Source organism: Pteropus medius, unplaced genomic scaffold, assembly GCF_902729225.1.
Source record: "Pteropus medius unplaced genomic scaffold, Ma_sr-lr_union100, whole genome shotgun sequence".
NCBI lineage: Eukaryota > Metazoa > Chordata > Mammalia > Chiroptera > Pteropodidae > Pteropus > Pteropus medius.
This window is the reverse complement of record NW_024349798.1, coordinates 4,123,974-4,140,127: the sequence shown is the minus strand read 5'-3', so window position 1 is coordinate 4,140,127 and position 16,154 is coordinate 4,123,974. Positions and strand designations below refer to the sequence as shown.

The 16,154-nt window shown below is 55.4% G+C and overlaps 1 protein-coding gene across 1 annotated transcript; it reads left to right on the top strand.

The window, feature by feature from the left end:
- The first annotated feature begins 964 nt into the window (after positions 1-964).
- HS3ST6 (heparan sulfate-glucosamine 3-sulfotransferase 6) lies at positions 965-7,907 on the top strand. The gene is made up of 2 exons (XM_039884926.1): positions 965-1,507; positions 6,929-7,907. The coding sequence occupies exons 1-2, from the start codon at positions 1,095-1,097 to the stop codon at positions 7,542-7,544; spliced, it is 1,029 nt and encodes a 342-aa protein (XP_039740860.1). The 5' UTR covers positions 965-1,094; the 3' UTR covers positions 7,545-7,907.
- The last annotated feature ends 8,247 nt before the right edge of the window (positions 7,908-16,154 follow it).

Genomic DNA, 16,154 nt, shown 5'->3' with positions numbered 1-16,154 from the left:
AGCACCAACTGTGTTGCCAGGAAGTGGTGCAGAGAGGACATGAATCCAAGTTTGTCTCTACCTGGGACTGTTGCTTGCTCAGTTTCTCCTGGCCCAGTTTTCCTCTCTGCTTTCCTTCTCTGTGCTGTGCTGGAGGTTCAGTGAACTTAGGGGTGCATAAATCTCCTGCAGACTGTCCAGTGCCTAGCAAGTTCCATAACTGTTGAGTGGCCCTTGAATCTCACTGCCCCTCACAGGGAGCTCCTAGGCCAGCCCCTGGGCTCTTGCTTCTACTTCTCCCAGCACAGGTCTCCCTGAGTCTTTCGCATTTCCAATCGGAGCCATTTTGCCAATGTCAGAGATGGATCACTGACACCCCAGGGCAACCCCAGGTGGACTAGGCTGTGCAGACAGATGGTGACACTGTAGAAGGGTCAGAAGACTGAAGTCTGAATTTCACTGGGCTCTTGGGCAAGACGCCTCTCCTCCCTGAGCCTGTCTCCCAACTCTAAAATAGTAATCATATTTGGCTAGCCCTCTTCGGCCACCAGAGCTGTGACTCTGATGAATGGCAAGCTGTCAGTAAGGTGCTCCTCATTCCCGCCGCAGACTTCTCAGGGAACCCATCTGCGCAAGAGGTCCGTGTCCACGTGCCTCCTTGGCTCACTTGTTCAGCCAGCGAACCAACCGCGCCTCCCTGGCGCGCGAGCGGAGGGATCGGCCTTTTAAGAGCCGGTGCTGGGGCCCACAGCGCAGTCCTGTCACTGCCCTGCGACCGGACCGACGCCCCATCCCAGAACGAAAGGGTGAAGACCTGGAGCCGAGAGGGCCGGAACCCAGGGTCTTTCAGCGGGCGCGTCCAGGTATCCTCTGAGGCTCGGAGTCGCGCCGCGGCGTCCATGGGTGCTGGCGTGTCCCAGGCCAGGCGGGGGCATAGGTGGGGCGGGGCCTCTGGTCTGGGCGGGGCATTCCGGCCCCGCCCCGCGCCCGCTCGTGGACTGTGGGGCTGCTGGACGCAGAGCAGAAGCCGGGCGCCAGCCGGCTGAGCGCTGCGCGGACCGGGATGCGAGCCCTCTTGCAGCCCCCACTCCCGGTCCTGGGCACGGTGCGGCCCGATGGCAGGTAGCGGCGGCCTGGGCGGCGGGGCCGGAGGCGGCCATGGCGCGGGGGCAGGGCCAGGTGCCGTGCTGCGGGCTCCCCGTACGCCTCTGCTGCTCGCCGCGCTGGTGCTGGGCGTTTACTGCCTCTGCGCCCTCCCGGGCCGCTGCCCGCCGGCCGCCCGCGTCCCTGCGCCTGCCCCGGCGCCCGCCGAGCCGCCCCGCGCCTCCCTCACCCCGGGGGCACTGGTCCTGCCGGTGGCCAGCGGCCCGGGCCGCCGGCGCTTCCCGCAGGCACTCATCGTGGGTGTGAAGAAGGGCGGCACGCGCGCCCTGCTGGAGTTTTTGCGCCTGCACCCTGACGTCCGCGCGCTGGGCTCCGAGCCCCACTTCTTCGACAGGTGGTACGAGCGCGGCCTCGCCTGGTACCGGTGAGCGCCCGGGCCCTTCCACCCCATCGGCTTCCGTGCGTGCCCTGGCGGGTGCCTTCTCGGAAACAGTGTGGTGCACTCCTGGGGTTTCACCCCGGACGCGGCAGAGAGAGGTCCGAGCATCATCGCGGGTTGAGACCAGCCTGGGTGGGGGAGCCGAGGCTTGATCCTGAGGACGCGGCCCTCCTACTGCAGATTTTACGAAAAAGAGGGGCAGTCGCTGGCGGGGGTCTCCCAGAAACTTAAACAACTACAGGGGAAGCCCTGGTTCAGGGCTGCTCAGGGGTCTCTGCGAGACTGAAGGGGAGAGGGTGCGATCCAGCCGAGAAAGCAGTTTCAAGGCAGTGGGGTTTGTGGAGCGTTAGAAATGCGTTAGGCTCAGTCCCCTCCCCTGCTGGCCAGTTACCCTAGGACGGGGGCTCCAGGATTCTTGCAGTCTCCTAGAAAGCGACTGCCCTCCAAGACTTCCGATTCTGGGAAGAGGAATTCTTGGTGGTCCTGAGCGTCAGGAGAAAGTCTGGGCTTTAAGAAGGAGAAAAGTGCCTTTGAGTCAGTGCCCAGGGGTGGGAATTGGAACCCCAGCTTCATGTCCTGGGGCTCTATAGCTGCCCTGCCCCCAACCTGGGATGGCCTTGGAATGCGGTGCGGAAGGTTGGGGAGCACCCAGCCCCAGCTGAAGCAGCCTGTTCTGGGGACTTGTGGACCGCCAGCTGCTCCCTGCTGAGGTTATCACTGAAGGCCTGAGTGTGAGACCCTGCCGGCTGCCTCATCAGTTGCGCACAGCCCGCGGTGTGCCATCCCCTTCCTGCGGGCGGGCAGACGAGGGCTTACAGATGGAGAGTGAGTCACTCCAGTCCCTGCAGCTCTCCCTTCATCCCCAGACTTGGGATCAGCCCCTATGGGGCAGAGAGGATACTGCCCAAGGTCTGATGGAGTGGTGGAGTGGGGTGGGGGGTGAGGAGGCGTGGAAGAGTGAGAGGGTGGAGGTTTGGGGGTGGCGGGGAGTGGCGGGACTGGGCGCTCTTGACTTCCAGGTGCACGGTTTCTGTTTCTAGATTCCTCACCCCCACCCCCATTTGCTATCTTTGTCTTTTTCATTAAAACCACTCAGGGGTTGGGAGGAGCCCCAGTGAGAACAGGGGTCCTGGCTCCTGAGCTCTGAAGGGTTGCTGCTGTTGGGGGTTCCTAGGGAATTTGGATGGTGATGCGGGAGAGCTGGTCCATTCATGGGCCCAACTGGCTGAATCTTGGCATCTTCAGAGCTCAGTGAGACCGCTCACTGCCCACTCTGACAGTGTCACTGGCATCCTAAAGCATTTCCAATCTCTCCATGAGGTGGAGAGGACAGAGGGGGAAGCGGATGGGGCAAGAAGGAGGAGGAGGTGGGGAGAAAGGGACGGGAGGGTGGAGGACACACTGATAACTGTAATGCAAACTTCACAGCCCACAGTGATCTATCCCAAGAGTTTTGACTACAAAGAGCTGGAGGGAGACACTGTGCTGGGCTAATGAATGGCTTCAGGGAAGGTTAGAACCGGTTTTAGCCCTAAAAAGATTCTCGAAGAGCTGGGGATCCTGAGACCCCTTCCAGGCTGCCCTGGGCATATGCCCCAGTTCTAAGGGACAAGTCTGGGAGGACAAAGGGCCTGAGAGGCAGCAGGTACCAGACCCAGACTGACAGTCAGATCCTTAGCTCTGGGGAGGGGTTCTTGGGACACTGGAGCGCCCAAGATGGGAGCCAGGGGATTCGGGAGCGTATTTAACTTTGGTGGAGAAGAGACCTTCTCCTTCCTCATTTTTAGAACCACCTCCACTGGGGGGAGGGGTGAGTACAGAGGATATAGAGGGTTAGGTCCTGGTGGTCTCACCCCATTAATCCAGAGCTGTCCCTGAGGTGAGGCTGGCTAACCCCTACCCCTTACTGGCTTGTGCAGAGCTAATGGGAGCCAATCTGGCTGAGCTTCTGGAGTGCATGTGACAGTGGCCATGTCCTGACATGTGCAAATGTGGACTTGATGTTCTCGCAGGTGTCCTGTGTCTCTAAATCTGTCTGTCCTTCAACCTACTCTGAGCGTGCAGTGAGCTCTGAAAATGCCCACCCCTGCCTCAGTTTCCCCAGCTGCAAAGAGGGTGCCTAGCACCTGGGCACAGTCTGGTAGCGTTGTCTGCTCTCGGGATGCTGGCTAAACCTCCCCCAAGTACAGAGCCCTGTTGTGGATGTGTGTGTGGGGCGGGTGGGGGGGCTTGGGGCAGTGAGTAGGGAAGGAGTGGCCACTGCACTCAGTCGAGTTTCTGGGACACCTGCCCCCACTGGACTGTGACAGATCTCATTCCAGGAGGTGACACTGGCCCTTCCTGTGGCCTCAGCAGGTAGATCCTGAGGCTGCCCAATGTCGACCTTGCCCAAACCTTTCCCCTTCCCTGGACTTCAGTTAGCCCACCCCTCAGATTCTTGAGGGTCCTCCAACTTGGGAACTGTGACCCCCAAGTACCCCCACACTCAGTCAGTCTTTGCTCATCTATTCACTCACTCACTGAGCATCTTCTGTTCAGTAGATTTTGGGGTCCCCTGTATACGCACCCCAAGGTCTCATCAGGAGGGCTGCCCTGTCTGCGGGCAGGTGAGGCTGTACTTTGGCCATAGTATTTGGGAAAAATGAGGGGAGACAGGAGGGGTGCAGTTGTGGAAACTCCTTGGGGCTAACACAGGGAGTAGGAGTCTGAGTAGGTGTGGGGAGGGACCCCGGCTTCTGTGAGTCCATTCTCCCTGTGTTAGGGTAGAGGCTCCTGCAACTGGGACCAATGCCCCACCCTCAGCACCCTATGGTTTCATGCAGGAACCCTAACTGATTTCTGCTCGGTCCCAGGCTGGGCTGGATGGAGCCCAGGGGAGGTGTGGGACATGAAGATGAGACAGACGAGGGAGAGTGGCCAGGGGCTGGATGGAAGCCGCAGGGAAATGCAGACCAGATGAGCAGGGAGGGAGGGTCTGGGGAACAATTTGTCAGATGTTTGCTGTATGGAGGTCAGAGTCCTGTTTCTCTCATCCCCCCAAATCCCCATCCCCATCCTCTTCTGTGCCCTGGCAGGACAGTCTGCTGAGGGCCGGGGGGGGATAAATAATTGATCCCAAAGATCTCAGATCTCAAAGTTGGTTTGTTGTAAGAGTGGGCCTAGAAAGTCTGTGTCTCCTCCCCATATCCATCCCCCTTCCACGATTGGGTTCAGGAGGCACCTCCCCCCCTCTGCTTCTCTGACTTCTGAGGCAGCGTTCTCCCTTGCAGCTCCCTTCCCCCAGGCAGAAGCGTTTTGTGTGTGTGTAGGATGTTCACAACTCAAAGTGCCCAGTCTGGGAGGGTAAAGATGGTGTGCTCCTGGGGTCATTTGGTGCCTGGGGCAAGAAAGGGATGGGAAAGGGGTGTCAAAGATGGGAGAGGAGGGTCCGAGAGTAATCAGTGCTGGTTTCTTTCCTGAGGAGGGCAACGAAGGGAGGGACAGTGACTTCTGATACAAATGGCAGGCTGTCTGTCCTGGCACAGGCTTCTCTTTGTGGGTCTCAGCCGTGAGGTTCAGTGGGGGAGACTCCGCTTTTTCTGACTCCCTCTCAGGGAAAAGGGAAGGTCCCCTGAGCTGATCGCTGCAGGCTGCAGTCCTGGCTTCTGCCCTTGGCATTGTCACTTACCCCACCCCCTCACTCCTGGTCTTACTGAACTTATCCCAGGAGGGCTGGGTGCTGTTCTCACTTGGATTCCCAGGGCACGAAGCAGGGTGTGGATGCAGGGGGGTCTGGGAGCAGAGGCCAAGCTGACACCCTCCTTCTAGCAGATACAGTACAAGGGTGGGAGGGGTACAGGCCAGTGTCCATCCCCATTTCCCAAACATCTCTACTTCTCTCTGTGTTCCTGTCAATGAAATGGGGCTGTGAGTGAGGTGGAGGGAGGTTCTAACTCCATCTGTCACCATGATGGGGAAATGAAATTGTCTTCCATGACACCTGTAGACCAGCTCTGCCTACAGCCTTGTTTTGAGGGTTGGGGGAAGCTTCCAGAGCCAGAAGACCATGCAGCCTACCCATCTCCCCATAAGCCATGGGTGGTTTATGGGACTCATCCCCCACCCCCGCCATATCCTCCAAGCCAGGCACCCTAGTGTGTGGGTCTGCTCACCTGTGTGTTCACTAGGCTTGAGTTTCATTGGGGGCCTGAGCAGAAAGAGGAGATTGGGGCCCTGCCTCCCAGGGGATTGAGTGTGGGGGTCCCTTAGACTGTATGAAACCTGAACTTTCCCCTATTAATTACCTTCCTGGTGGAGGCCAGGGGACAGACCTGGAGGCTGCCAGTGGAGGCGGGGTGGGGGGGGGATGAGGAGTAACCTCAGAGGACTGAAGGCAGGGCAAGGCCTCAGGCAGAGACTGCTCCTTCCTAGCACAGATCCCACAGCCTCTGCCTCCATTGACCTAGTTCTCAACCCTCCCTTTAACCCTCCCTCCGAGTTGTTTGCTCAGCTGGCTCTGCAGTGCGCTGCCCCACCTTGCCCTGTACAGCCTGGCTGGCAGGTGAGGCTTGGTCTCAGGACAGTGCTCAGGGTACTTGAGCACTGCCCCATTCAGGTGTTCAGGAGGGGCTTCTCCAAGTTTGGGGCAGTCATGGGGCTGTCATCAGCCAACTCTCTCAGAATGTTGGGATGGGGTCAGTGTTCTCCCAGTGGTCAGAATGAGAAAAATCATCAGAAATGCTGCAGTCACAGCCTTGCACTCTGGGGTCTGAGCCAGGTCTGGGAGGCCCTGGTGGGCTAGAGTCTTGGGATGGGTTCCCAGGCCACCTTACTGTTCTCCAATGTGCTGGGCTGTGCTGGGGACTTTTGGCATTCGGTGAGTGAGAATTAGCTGTAATCAAAGGGTGGGAGCAGGGAGGCTATGCTTGGGAGACAGTGAGAGGAAGGGTGGCTGCCCTTCTTGAGATAGTTATCAATAATTAATGGCCTAATTTAGGGGATGCATCTGCCCGTTAATGAAAGTGTGACCTGGAGTAATTACAGTGCCGGGGCCTGAGGGTTAGGGAGGGTGGGCAGAGCCCTGTGAACAGCAAGTTTAAGCCACTGGCCTCACGGGGCTTGTTCTGGGGCGGGAGGCATAGCAGAGTCAGGATTGGGATACAGTCTAGCTAGGGTGGGCAGCCCGGTGTGAAGGGACCCACTGCTGGCCTGTGCTGGGGCTGGGTGCTCTCATAGTCCACATTCCAGGCTGCTTACCCTAACACTTGAGGAAGGGTGGGTCCGGTCTGGGCGGCTTGCCTACCTTGGAGGTTTGGAGCTTCCTTGGGAAGTGTAGGTGAGTCTCCTATCCTTGGGGCTGGTCTATATGGAGGGCTTGAGGGCACTAGCATTGGCTCATGCCCACCTCTCCTCCTATCTGTCCCACAGGAGCCTGATGCCACGTACCCTGGACGGACAGATCACCATGGAGAAGACCCCCAGCTACTTTGTGACTCGTGAGGCTCCTCGCCGCATCCATGGCATGTCCCCAGACATGAAGCTGATCGTGGTAGTGCGGAACCCCGTGACTCGGGCCATCTCTGACTATGCGCAGACGCTCTCCAAGACCCCAGGCCTGCCCAGCTTCCGTGCCCTGGCCTTCCGTCACGGCCTGGGCCCAGTGGACACAGCCTGGAGTGCTGTGCGCATCGGCCTCTACGCCCAGCACCTGGACAACTGGCTGCGTTACTTTCCCCTGTCGCACTTCCTGTTTGTCAGTGGCGAGCGCCTGGTCAGTGACCCAGCTGGAGAGGTTGGCCGCGTGCAGGATTTTCTGGGCCTCAAACGGGTTGTCACAGACAAGCACTTCTACTTCAATGCCACCAAAGGGTTCCCTTGCCTCAAGAAGGCCCAGGGGAGCAGCCATCCCCGCTGCTTGGGCAAGTCCAAGGGTCGGCCCCACCCCCGAGTGCCCGAGGCTTTGGTCCAGCGCCTGCGGGATTTCTATAGGCCCTTCAACCACAAGTTCTATCAGATGACCGGCCAGGACTTCGGCTGGGACTGAGAGGCCAGGCCAGCTCATGTCCTGCCTGGGGACACTCAGTAATCTTAATTTATGTCTGTTATCTGGCTAGAGCAGGCTGTGTGCACATTCTGGGTAGAGAGAACTATTTAAAAAATAAAGTTTGGATCTGTGTTCTTCTACATGACCTTAAAGGTTGGAGGGTGGGAGCTGGAGGTACCACTGCCCACGGAAATGATAATCACACCAGCTAACTCTAATGGGCACTGTTGGAGTGCCAGGAGTGGTTCAAACCTGATCCTTATACACCTGTTGAGGTGTGAAATGAATGAGCAACTGAGGCTCAGAGAGGTTTAGGGCCTGCCCAGGGACGCACAGCATAGCCCTAGTGTCTCTGGAGGCCATCCTACGGCTTTCTTCCTAGCCCTGAGAAGGGTTGTCCCATGCTCTGGATGAGGAAACTAAGGCCCCAGGTTGGCCACCAGAGTCCTGAGGCAGGATTAAAGCTAGGTCTGTCCAATTCTTTGGGCTGTACCCATGACCTCAGCTGATTTGGTGTCTTAGTGGAGTTGCTGGACAGTGGCTGCAGGATGACTCCTGTGTGCCTCCTACAGCCTCCTAGCAGCTTCCCACATAACCCTGCCAGGCCAGGCCTATAGGCAACGCCCACACCACAGATCCCATCCACAGACCTGGCCCATGCCTCAGGGCACACCTACTCAATGGGCCCCTTCACTCCTCCAGGCCCTTGATGCCCTAGTTCTGTGTTTACCCGGCTGGGAGGGGTGGGGATGGGCAGGGATGAAAGCCCATCTGCAGGCCAGCTGCCTGCTCAGCATCTAACCTAGTCGAGCCAGACAGACTGGGGTGCCCTGTCCCCTGTCTTCCCCGGGAATGTGAGGCTCCTCAGTAATGACTGTTACATGCTCCTGGTCACAGTGCTGTCTGCCAGGTCCCCACCAGTTTCCTGACAATGACCTCCATGGTCCCTTAGGCCCAGGCCTGGCACACTCTTGCTGCATTGGGCCCTTATAAGACATGGCAGTGGCTGCTGCACCCTAGGCCTGGGGTCCATATCAGATCCTTGGCTCTGATATGGCCTTTCCGCCCTGGGCTACTTGGTGCCACTTCCTGTCCTGGGCTCCAGGGTCAGAATGAAGGATGATTTTCAGGGGAGCAACAGCATGTCAGTCATCACCCTTGTCTCTGGCTGAATGTGAGCCAGTGGCCCCACCAGTCACTGTGGCCACTGTCTTAGTCACATGAGCCACTTGTGGTATGAACATGGGGCCCGCTGATGTTGGTGGGTGAAAAGAGGCTCAGCAGGAGGTCGAGAGGAAAATGGGGGCGTCTGTCTCCAGCAGCCAGGAGACCACCCCTTTTCCTCTTGGTTCTGTGCCAAGAAAACACTCCCACCTGGAGCTGTCCTCAGGGGCCGGTATTTTCCCTAGGCCCACCATCTGGGCCAGGCCAGGGGCAGGGCTGGGGATGAGTCTAGGGCCATCTTGATGGAACTGTGGTGGCTGATATGGGCAGATGTGAGTGAGATGCACCCATAGCCTCCTCCGCAGCTCAGACCACTGATGTGGGTGGAGGGTGGGCTGCCCCAATACATGATAACGATGGTGAGGAAGAACACTCTGTTTTGGAACCCCTGCTGGACAGCAAGCACAGGGCTTGGCAGCTCTGTCTCCATTCCCCGTGCAGGGGCCCCGCTTAGGGATGGCACGGCAGCCCACTCTGGTGGCAGGGGCAGGAGAAAACGGAGGATAGGCCCTGGCTCTGGCCTGATTGATGCATGTTTCCTCTTCTGCCTCAACATACCCTTGTCCAAACTTCTGCCATCTCATGCCTGGGTGGCTTTAGGAGCCCCTTGCTATTGTCCTGGCACCTCTTTTATTCTCATGTAATAAGCAGTCTGCATGCATGGTGGCCAGAGGGGTATCTTCAGAGTAAACCAGATCCAATTATTTTAAAACACTCCAATCTTCTCCTCGACCTCCATTGCTTCTAGAATGAAGACCATATGCCTTATCGCAGCTGCTAAGCCCTCTGAGGTGAGGTGTGCCCTCATGCCACACACCCCTCTCTAGCCTATGTGCTCCTTTTACCCCTAAGCTTCTGCTCCTGTCAGCTAGCTACTTTCACCTACTATGATCTTTCTGACCTCACAGCCTTTGCACATGTTGTTCCCTCTGCCTGGAATGCCTTTCCCTACAGAAAGTGCACACTGAGTTGGAGGCAGCCTTAGGATAGAGCAGCTGTGCTCTCACTCTGGGCTCATTTCCTCCCTACACTTAGACTCCCTTTCCCAAGCTTGCCAATGTGACCCATTTTTCCATTCCTGAAGCTTCTTGGATGCAGAGCTGTGGGGGCCACTAGTTTGTCTGGCTTTGGGGCCCAGGCCCAACTCAGAAGGCAGACTCTGGAAGCTACAAAGAGAAAGGGTGAACTTGTTTGTTCTACTCTCCCGCTCCCAATGCAAAGTGGTTCTAACCACCATCCCCAGTGCCAGGTGCCCAACTGGACGTCAGAACACGCTGAGGGCATATGTGGTGGGTCTTCCCAGCTGTGTGTAGGGGGGTGGGGCTCTGTGGGAGAGTCATCGGCCTTTAATTAAAGTCCCTAAATTGCTTCCCCAGCTGCTTAGTGGATTTTCCATGTTGGAATGTTCCAGAAGGGGTGAGAAATGCTGATTCAATTACCCTCTTCCTGTTCCGCCCAGTGGAGGAGAAGGGGCCAGGCACCCCTTCTCCAGACCTCCTACCTCAGCCAGACTGGGATGAGGTGAGTGGGGGTGGGGGTTCTTACAGCCCTGGGAGTTCAGGAAGGAGCTTGGAAAAGACTGGGAGGTGGTTACCTTTACCTTGCGGGTCCTCGCCTGGCTCCAGAACTTTTGGCCATGCTGGTATGGGCTGAGATCCATGGGGCCCTTCCTCCCTGCTCACCAGGATGGGCAGGTGTACCTGGGTGACTACAGTATGCTCTGTGGGCTATGTACCCTGAAGGCCTGGAAACCCCAGCAGACCCTGGCCTTGTAGCCTCTTAACAAGCTGGAGACATGGGAGGCATCAGGACCTGGATCTACCCTCCCCAATGGCCCCACAGTACTTTCCTAGCACGAATCTTCATTTTAGATGAGGAGAAGAGGACCAGAAAGTGCCAGTGGCTTGCCTGTCCTCCTCCTTATGATTCTGTGCACATTGTTTCCTGTCCTCCTCCGAGGTGGTCCCTCTGCCCAGGGCTGAGCCAGCCTCCCCGTGGTCCCATGTAGGACTTGTTCCTCTAGCCAGACCCAGAGGCCTTTCCAAGCTTTAGATGGTCCCGTTCTGGGAGGGGTCTAGGAGATGGGTGAGAGGGGCTTGGGTGATGCGTGGAGAAGGAGCCAGCTTTCAAATGAACTGAAAACTAGCCAGTATAAGGATGGGTCAGAGACAGAAGGTTCTGGGAGATCTTTATTAGTTATTCATGGGCATGAAGGATTCATTAAAGGGTTTTATGGATCACAGATATAACAGGACAAAGTTATAGGGAGGGATGGTTCAGGGGCATTACAGTGAGAGGGGTGAAGGGAACCTTTACGTGGAGTCGGCTCCCCTGCTGGAAGCTTTACTGTTCCCAGCCCCAGGTGACACTTGAGGTTGGTCCTTCTGTTTGGACGGGGGGTGGGGGGGGCATTCTACCGCAGCCTCAGTTTCCTCCCACACATGCATCCTTCAGTCCTCAGCTGAAGATCTGAGGAGGTCCCTCTGCAGATCTCTGGGCTGTCTATTAATGACTCAGTTTGACAGATTCTAGCCACCTCGGTCCCCTGGATATTCTGGCTCTTCATCACGGGAGTTGGCCTCAGTTCCCCTCCCTGCACCTAGAAGCCATCTCTGGGCAGCAAGCCAGGTGATCATAGGAGTCATCTCTTTGTTTCCTGCCTCTTAGTGACACTATTCCATGCTGCCTGCTGTCCAGTGTTTGAAAAGTACTGTTATGTAGGTTTTGTGTCATTTTTCATTTGTTGCAGACAAATGGGTAAATCCAGTCCTTGTTACTCTATGTTGGCCCAAAGTGGAGACTTTTACACCACAGAGAAAGAACTATGTTATCTTAAAAAAATAATAGAATAAATGGAGTGGGTATGCTTCCTCCCCTGGCTGGGCTCTCACTCTGCTGTTAGCAGGGAATGAGTCATGTCCCCTCTGAAGATCCCCCGGGATGGTAAGGCTGAGCCCTAAAGGGCTTCTTCAGGCGAGGCTGACTGCTCTGTCCCAGGGCTGGACTGGCTGGAGGTGGGCACATGTCAGAACACCCAGGTGCCACCCTGTTTTGACCCTACCCCAATACGCAGTGAGGGTCTCGACAGCATCTCTGAGGGGAGAGGGCCCACTCAGGTCACACAGCCCCTATAGGGAGAGGGAAGGGGGGATTTTGGCTCCTCAGTCTTGAGCCTAGAGGAGAGCATCACTGACAGGCTAGAATCTATAGTCTCAGAAACCCGGACGATCAGCTTGCTGCTGCGGAATCCAGGCCAGGGGACGGCACACGCAGTTTCAGTGTTACAGGAGGGGGATTGAAACACTGCACACCAGGTTATTCGATCACACTGAGCTGCGAATGGGCCTTGACTGGCTCTGTGGGCTCAGGTGCTGCCAAAGGCCTCGTGGAACTGGAGGGGGCTGGTTCTGAGCAAAATGCACCCAGCAGAACTGGCTGTCGGGTAGGGGGCGGGGAGGCTTAGGCCTCCAGTTTTGGGAAGAGGGTCTTAGAGCTTCTCATGCAAGAGATGGGGATGTAGAGGCTGGTGCTGGGTGGCAGAAGTGGCCCCCTCCAACCCCTGGCCCAGCACACTGGAGTGGGAACTTCTGGACGCCCCCGGGCTGCTGGCATGAGTACGCCTGGCTCCCCATACCCTCAGGAACTACTGGAATCTGGGGTTCTTGGTATTTCCGAAGGCAAGAGATTTTTCTCCCAACTTTGACTTTGCTCCGACTAAAGATTGTTTTTTTCTCATGACTCTTGTCTGGCTGTGAAAATCCTGGGCCAGAGATCCAGGTCACAAACCAGCTGTCTCAAAATGTACCTTTGGGGTTTTAATATATGCAGAGGACTGAGTGAGGGCACAGAGAGGCCTATGACATTGAGAGCTTTTTATTATTTACATTTCCCAAGAGAAGGGGCATGGCAGGTCACATAGAGCCACTTGGGGAAGCATCAGCATCAGCCAGGAGGCAGAAAGGAGCGAGGGAAGCTGAAGCTAGAGCCTTCCTTGGGGTTTCAGAGGGAAAGGCAGGGCAAGGTGGCATAGACATTTTGGAGTTGGCTAGTTTGAATCATTCCAGTGACTTGGAACATTGGAGTTATCTCTAGTAGTCTAGTACCTGGCCCTGGGTGATTAAGGGCAGGGTGTGGTGTGTGAGGGTTAGGTAAAGGAGGTGGTTTGGAGGATGGGCTCTGGGAGATGTAAATAACTGTGGCTGGTAGTTTGGCTCTGTGATTAATGGATGCCAAGTAGACAAATACATAATCTAACAAAACAGAGTTTAAACACCAGCTTTGGGTCCTTCTGTGGCAGGAGCTGTTCCCTTTAGAGCCCCTGCCCCTTACGAAGTTGTAGACTGCAGCCTTCACCCTGGGGACTTGTCTCAGACAAAACTGTGCTTTGGCCATTCTGGGTCTCAGGCTGCCTGGAAGAAAAAGTTTGCTCAAAATCCCAGGTGGGGTAAAGTGTGGATACGGGGAGGCCCATGATGTGCTCCTGGAGGCTGGCTCGTCTGCTGGGGTCCAGAGGCAGGGCCCACTCTCTGGACAAAGCTTCCAGGGCCATATCTCTAGACAAGCTACTGGCAGAGCCTGGCCAGGAACACCTTGAAAGGCCTGGGTGGCTGGGGACTCTGTCTATAGTGGCCGCCAGGGTGATGCAATGAACAGCAGGCCGTCGAAGCCCAGGAGACCCTCCAGGTGAGCATGCACTGCAGCTTTGTTCAACGTCCCTGCCTCTGAGCTCTGCTGCCCTGGGATGGTCAGTCCCACCTTTCAGAAGTGATGAGGCTCACCCAGTGCAACCCCCAGCATAGGCACTGCCCAGGCTGCAGGGATGTCAGACAAAATGCCAGGGACTGTTCTTCTGCTCAGAGCCAAGCCCCCGGCTTTGAGGCTGAGGAATTCCTTTCGTACTGTTTAATCTGAGCCACATTGCGTGCGCTTTTCTCTGGAAGAGCCATACAAAAAGTCAGTCAACCAAGACAGTTAATGCAAAACTGTTGCCAGGAGGATTTCATACATGAGGATTCTGATTAAGGGGAAAATGAGATCTGCATTGGGCAGTGGAGAACAATCGGATATCTTGTTCTCCCTGTCTCTCTGATCCCAGCCCTCCCTGACTGCCTCAAGCATCGGGGGAAGAGCTGGCCCAGCTTGACAGCCGCCCACAGGTCAGATCCTATCACCCCCTTCCTCTTCCACAAGGGAGGACTGGATATCTGATGGAAAGTCAATCTGGAGACAAACGCTTCGACTGCCGCAGGGAAAGTCTGTCTCCCACACGAGAGGATTGAAGATCTAGGGGCTGTACAGCAGGGGATCTCTGCCAACCATACCAATTTTTTTTTGGAAGAAGCATCCAGAAACTGTCTGACCCCTGGTCTTACTGTCTGGACTCCAGTTAGGGAGTGGGGAGAGCCCCCTCATGCAGGGGGATGCTTCCATGACTGGCTGGTTCTGTCGGAGTGCAAAGTAGGGTGATGCACACGGGCTAGGAAGAGCATCGCTCAGGGTGCAGAATCTCAGGCAAGGCCCAGAAGAGCGAGAAGAAAAAAACTCATGATTCCTTTGTCCTTAGGAAGTTCACAGTCTTATGATATGCTCAGAAAGAGCTCAGAAGTCCACAGAGTTAGAAAGAACGGGAAAGAAGGAAAGGAGGCAGATGCCAATAATAATGACAGCTAGTGTTTCCCGGCCGCAGAATAATGTTTTTAAAGTACTTAGCACTGTGCAGGCCTCGGGCAAATGTTCAATCAATGATATTTTATTTATCAGGTAGCTATGCTATTATCCTCATTTTACAGATGAGTGAACTGAGGTGGAGAAGGGCCCTCTGTTCCCAGGAGCTGGCAGAGCACACACATCCAGGTTCGTCTGCCCACAGCTCAGACCTTCAACCTCCATCCATACTGCCATGTGAGGTTGTTCAAGTGGACCCCAGCTTAGAGCAGAGATAGTAAGCAGTTCCTCAGGGCTGGTTATTGGGTGGATGGGTGTGGTAGGCACAATTCTGAGATGGCTCCCAAGACTTCCGGTACTTGGTGTAAATGTCTTGGAAAATCCCTTTCCTCTGAGTATGAATTTGATGGATGTCACTCTTGTGATTCGGTTGCTAACCAGTTGACTTTGAGTTCATCATAAGACAGAGCATCCTGGGTGGGCCTTAAAAGGGGATCTAGTTTAATGGGTACCGGGGGGGGGATGAAATGTTGTGGAACTGGATAGAAGTGGTGGTGGCACAGTATTGTGGTAGTACTAAATGCCACTGAATTGTTCACTTTAAAATAGTTAATTTTGTGTTATGTAAATTTTACCTCAGTAAAAAAAAAAAATAAAGTGTCTTAGCATGGGCTGCTATGACAAATACCATAGCCTGGGCGACTTAAACAGCGGACGTTTATTTCTCACAGTTCTGGAGGCTGGAAGTCCAAGTCCAAGGTGCTGACAGATCTGGTGTCTGGTGGGGCCCGCTCCCTGGCTTGCAGATGGCTCTTTTCTCATTGTGTCCTGACAGGAGTAGAGAGCACAGGCAGGAAGCAAGCTCTCTGTCTCTTCTTACAGGGGCATTGATTCTATTTGTGAAGGACCACCCTCATGACCTAGCCACCTCCCGAAGGCCCTGCCTCCTAATACCATCACCTGGGGAGAAGAGTATTTCAACATATGAATTTGTGGGAGACACAAACATTCAACCCATTACAGGGAGTCTAGAAGGCAGAGACAGAAGAAGTCAGTGAAACTGTTGCTGGCTTAGAAGAAAGCAAACAACATCCCGTGAACGGTTTATGGGAACCCCGTGGAAAAGAAGCAGAGACTGCCCCTAATTGCTGAGAGTGGTCCTGACCGACAGCTAGCGAGAAAACAGGGACCTCAGTCTTACAAATGCAAGGAAATGAATTCTGCCAACAACCATATGAGCTTGGGAGGGTCCCCAGACCGCAGGTGATATGAGATCCTGAGCTAAGTTGTGCTCAGCTCTTGACTCACAGAAACTCTGAGAAAAAAAAAAATGGGTGCTTTTTTAAGCTGCTAATTTGGTGTTCATTTGTTATGCAGCATAGAAAACTAATACAACAGGATGGGCCGGCCAGGAAGAACGTTCTGGAAGTGAGGAGCGGGACTCAGACCAGGTTCATGCCACTCCCATTTTCTGGACAGTGAAGTTTGGAGAAAAATACAGAAGCTATGAGATGGTGATTCAGTATATACCAGTGGTTTCCACCACAGGCCCACGTGGGTGGGCAGTTCTCCCAGGTCACCTACCAAACCGCTCCTCCCCAGAAGTACTGGGAAGGCTGGCGCCATTCTGGGTGAGACCCCGTGGGTGCAGTCTGGTTTTTATTAAGTATCATAAGCTCAGAATTAATTCCTGCCAGAAACAAATGTTTAGTCCCTGTTCCA

Bases quoted from the DNA above. Each gene is read 5' to 3' on its own strand.
- HS3ST6 (XM_039884926.1), top strand. From the start codon at position 1,095: ATGGCAGGTAGCGGCGGCCTGGGCGGCGGGGCCGGAGGCGGCCATGGC. The intron at 1,508-6,928 runs GTGAGCGCCCGG...TCTGTCCCACAG, and splicing joins CGCGGCCTCGCCTGGTACCG to GAGCCTGATGCCACGTACCC.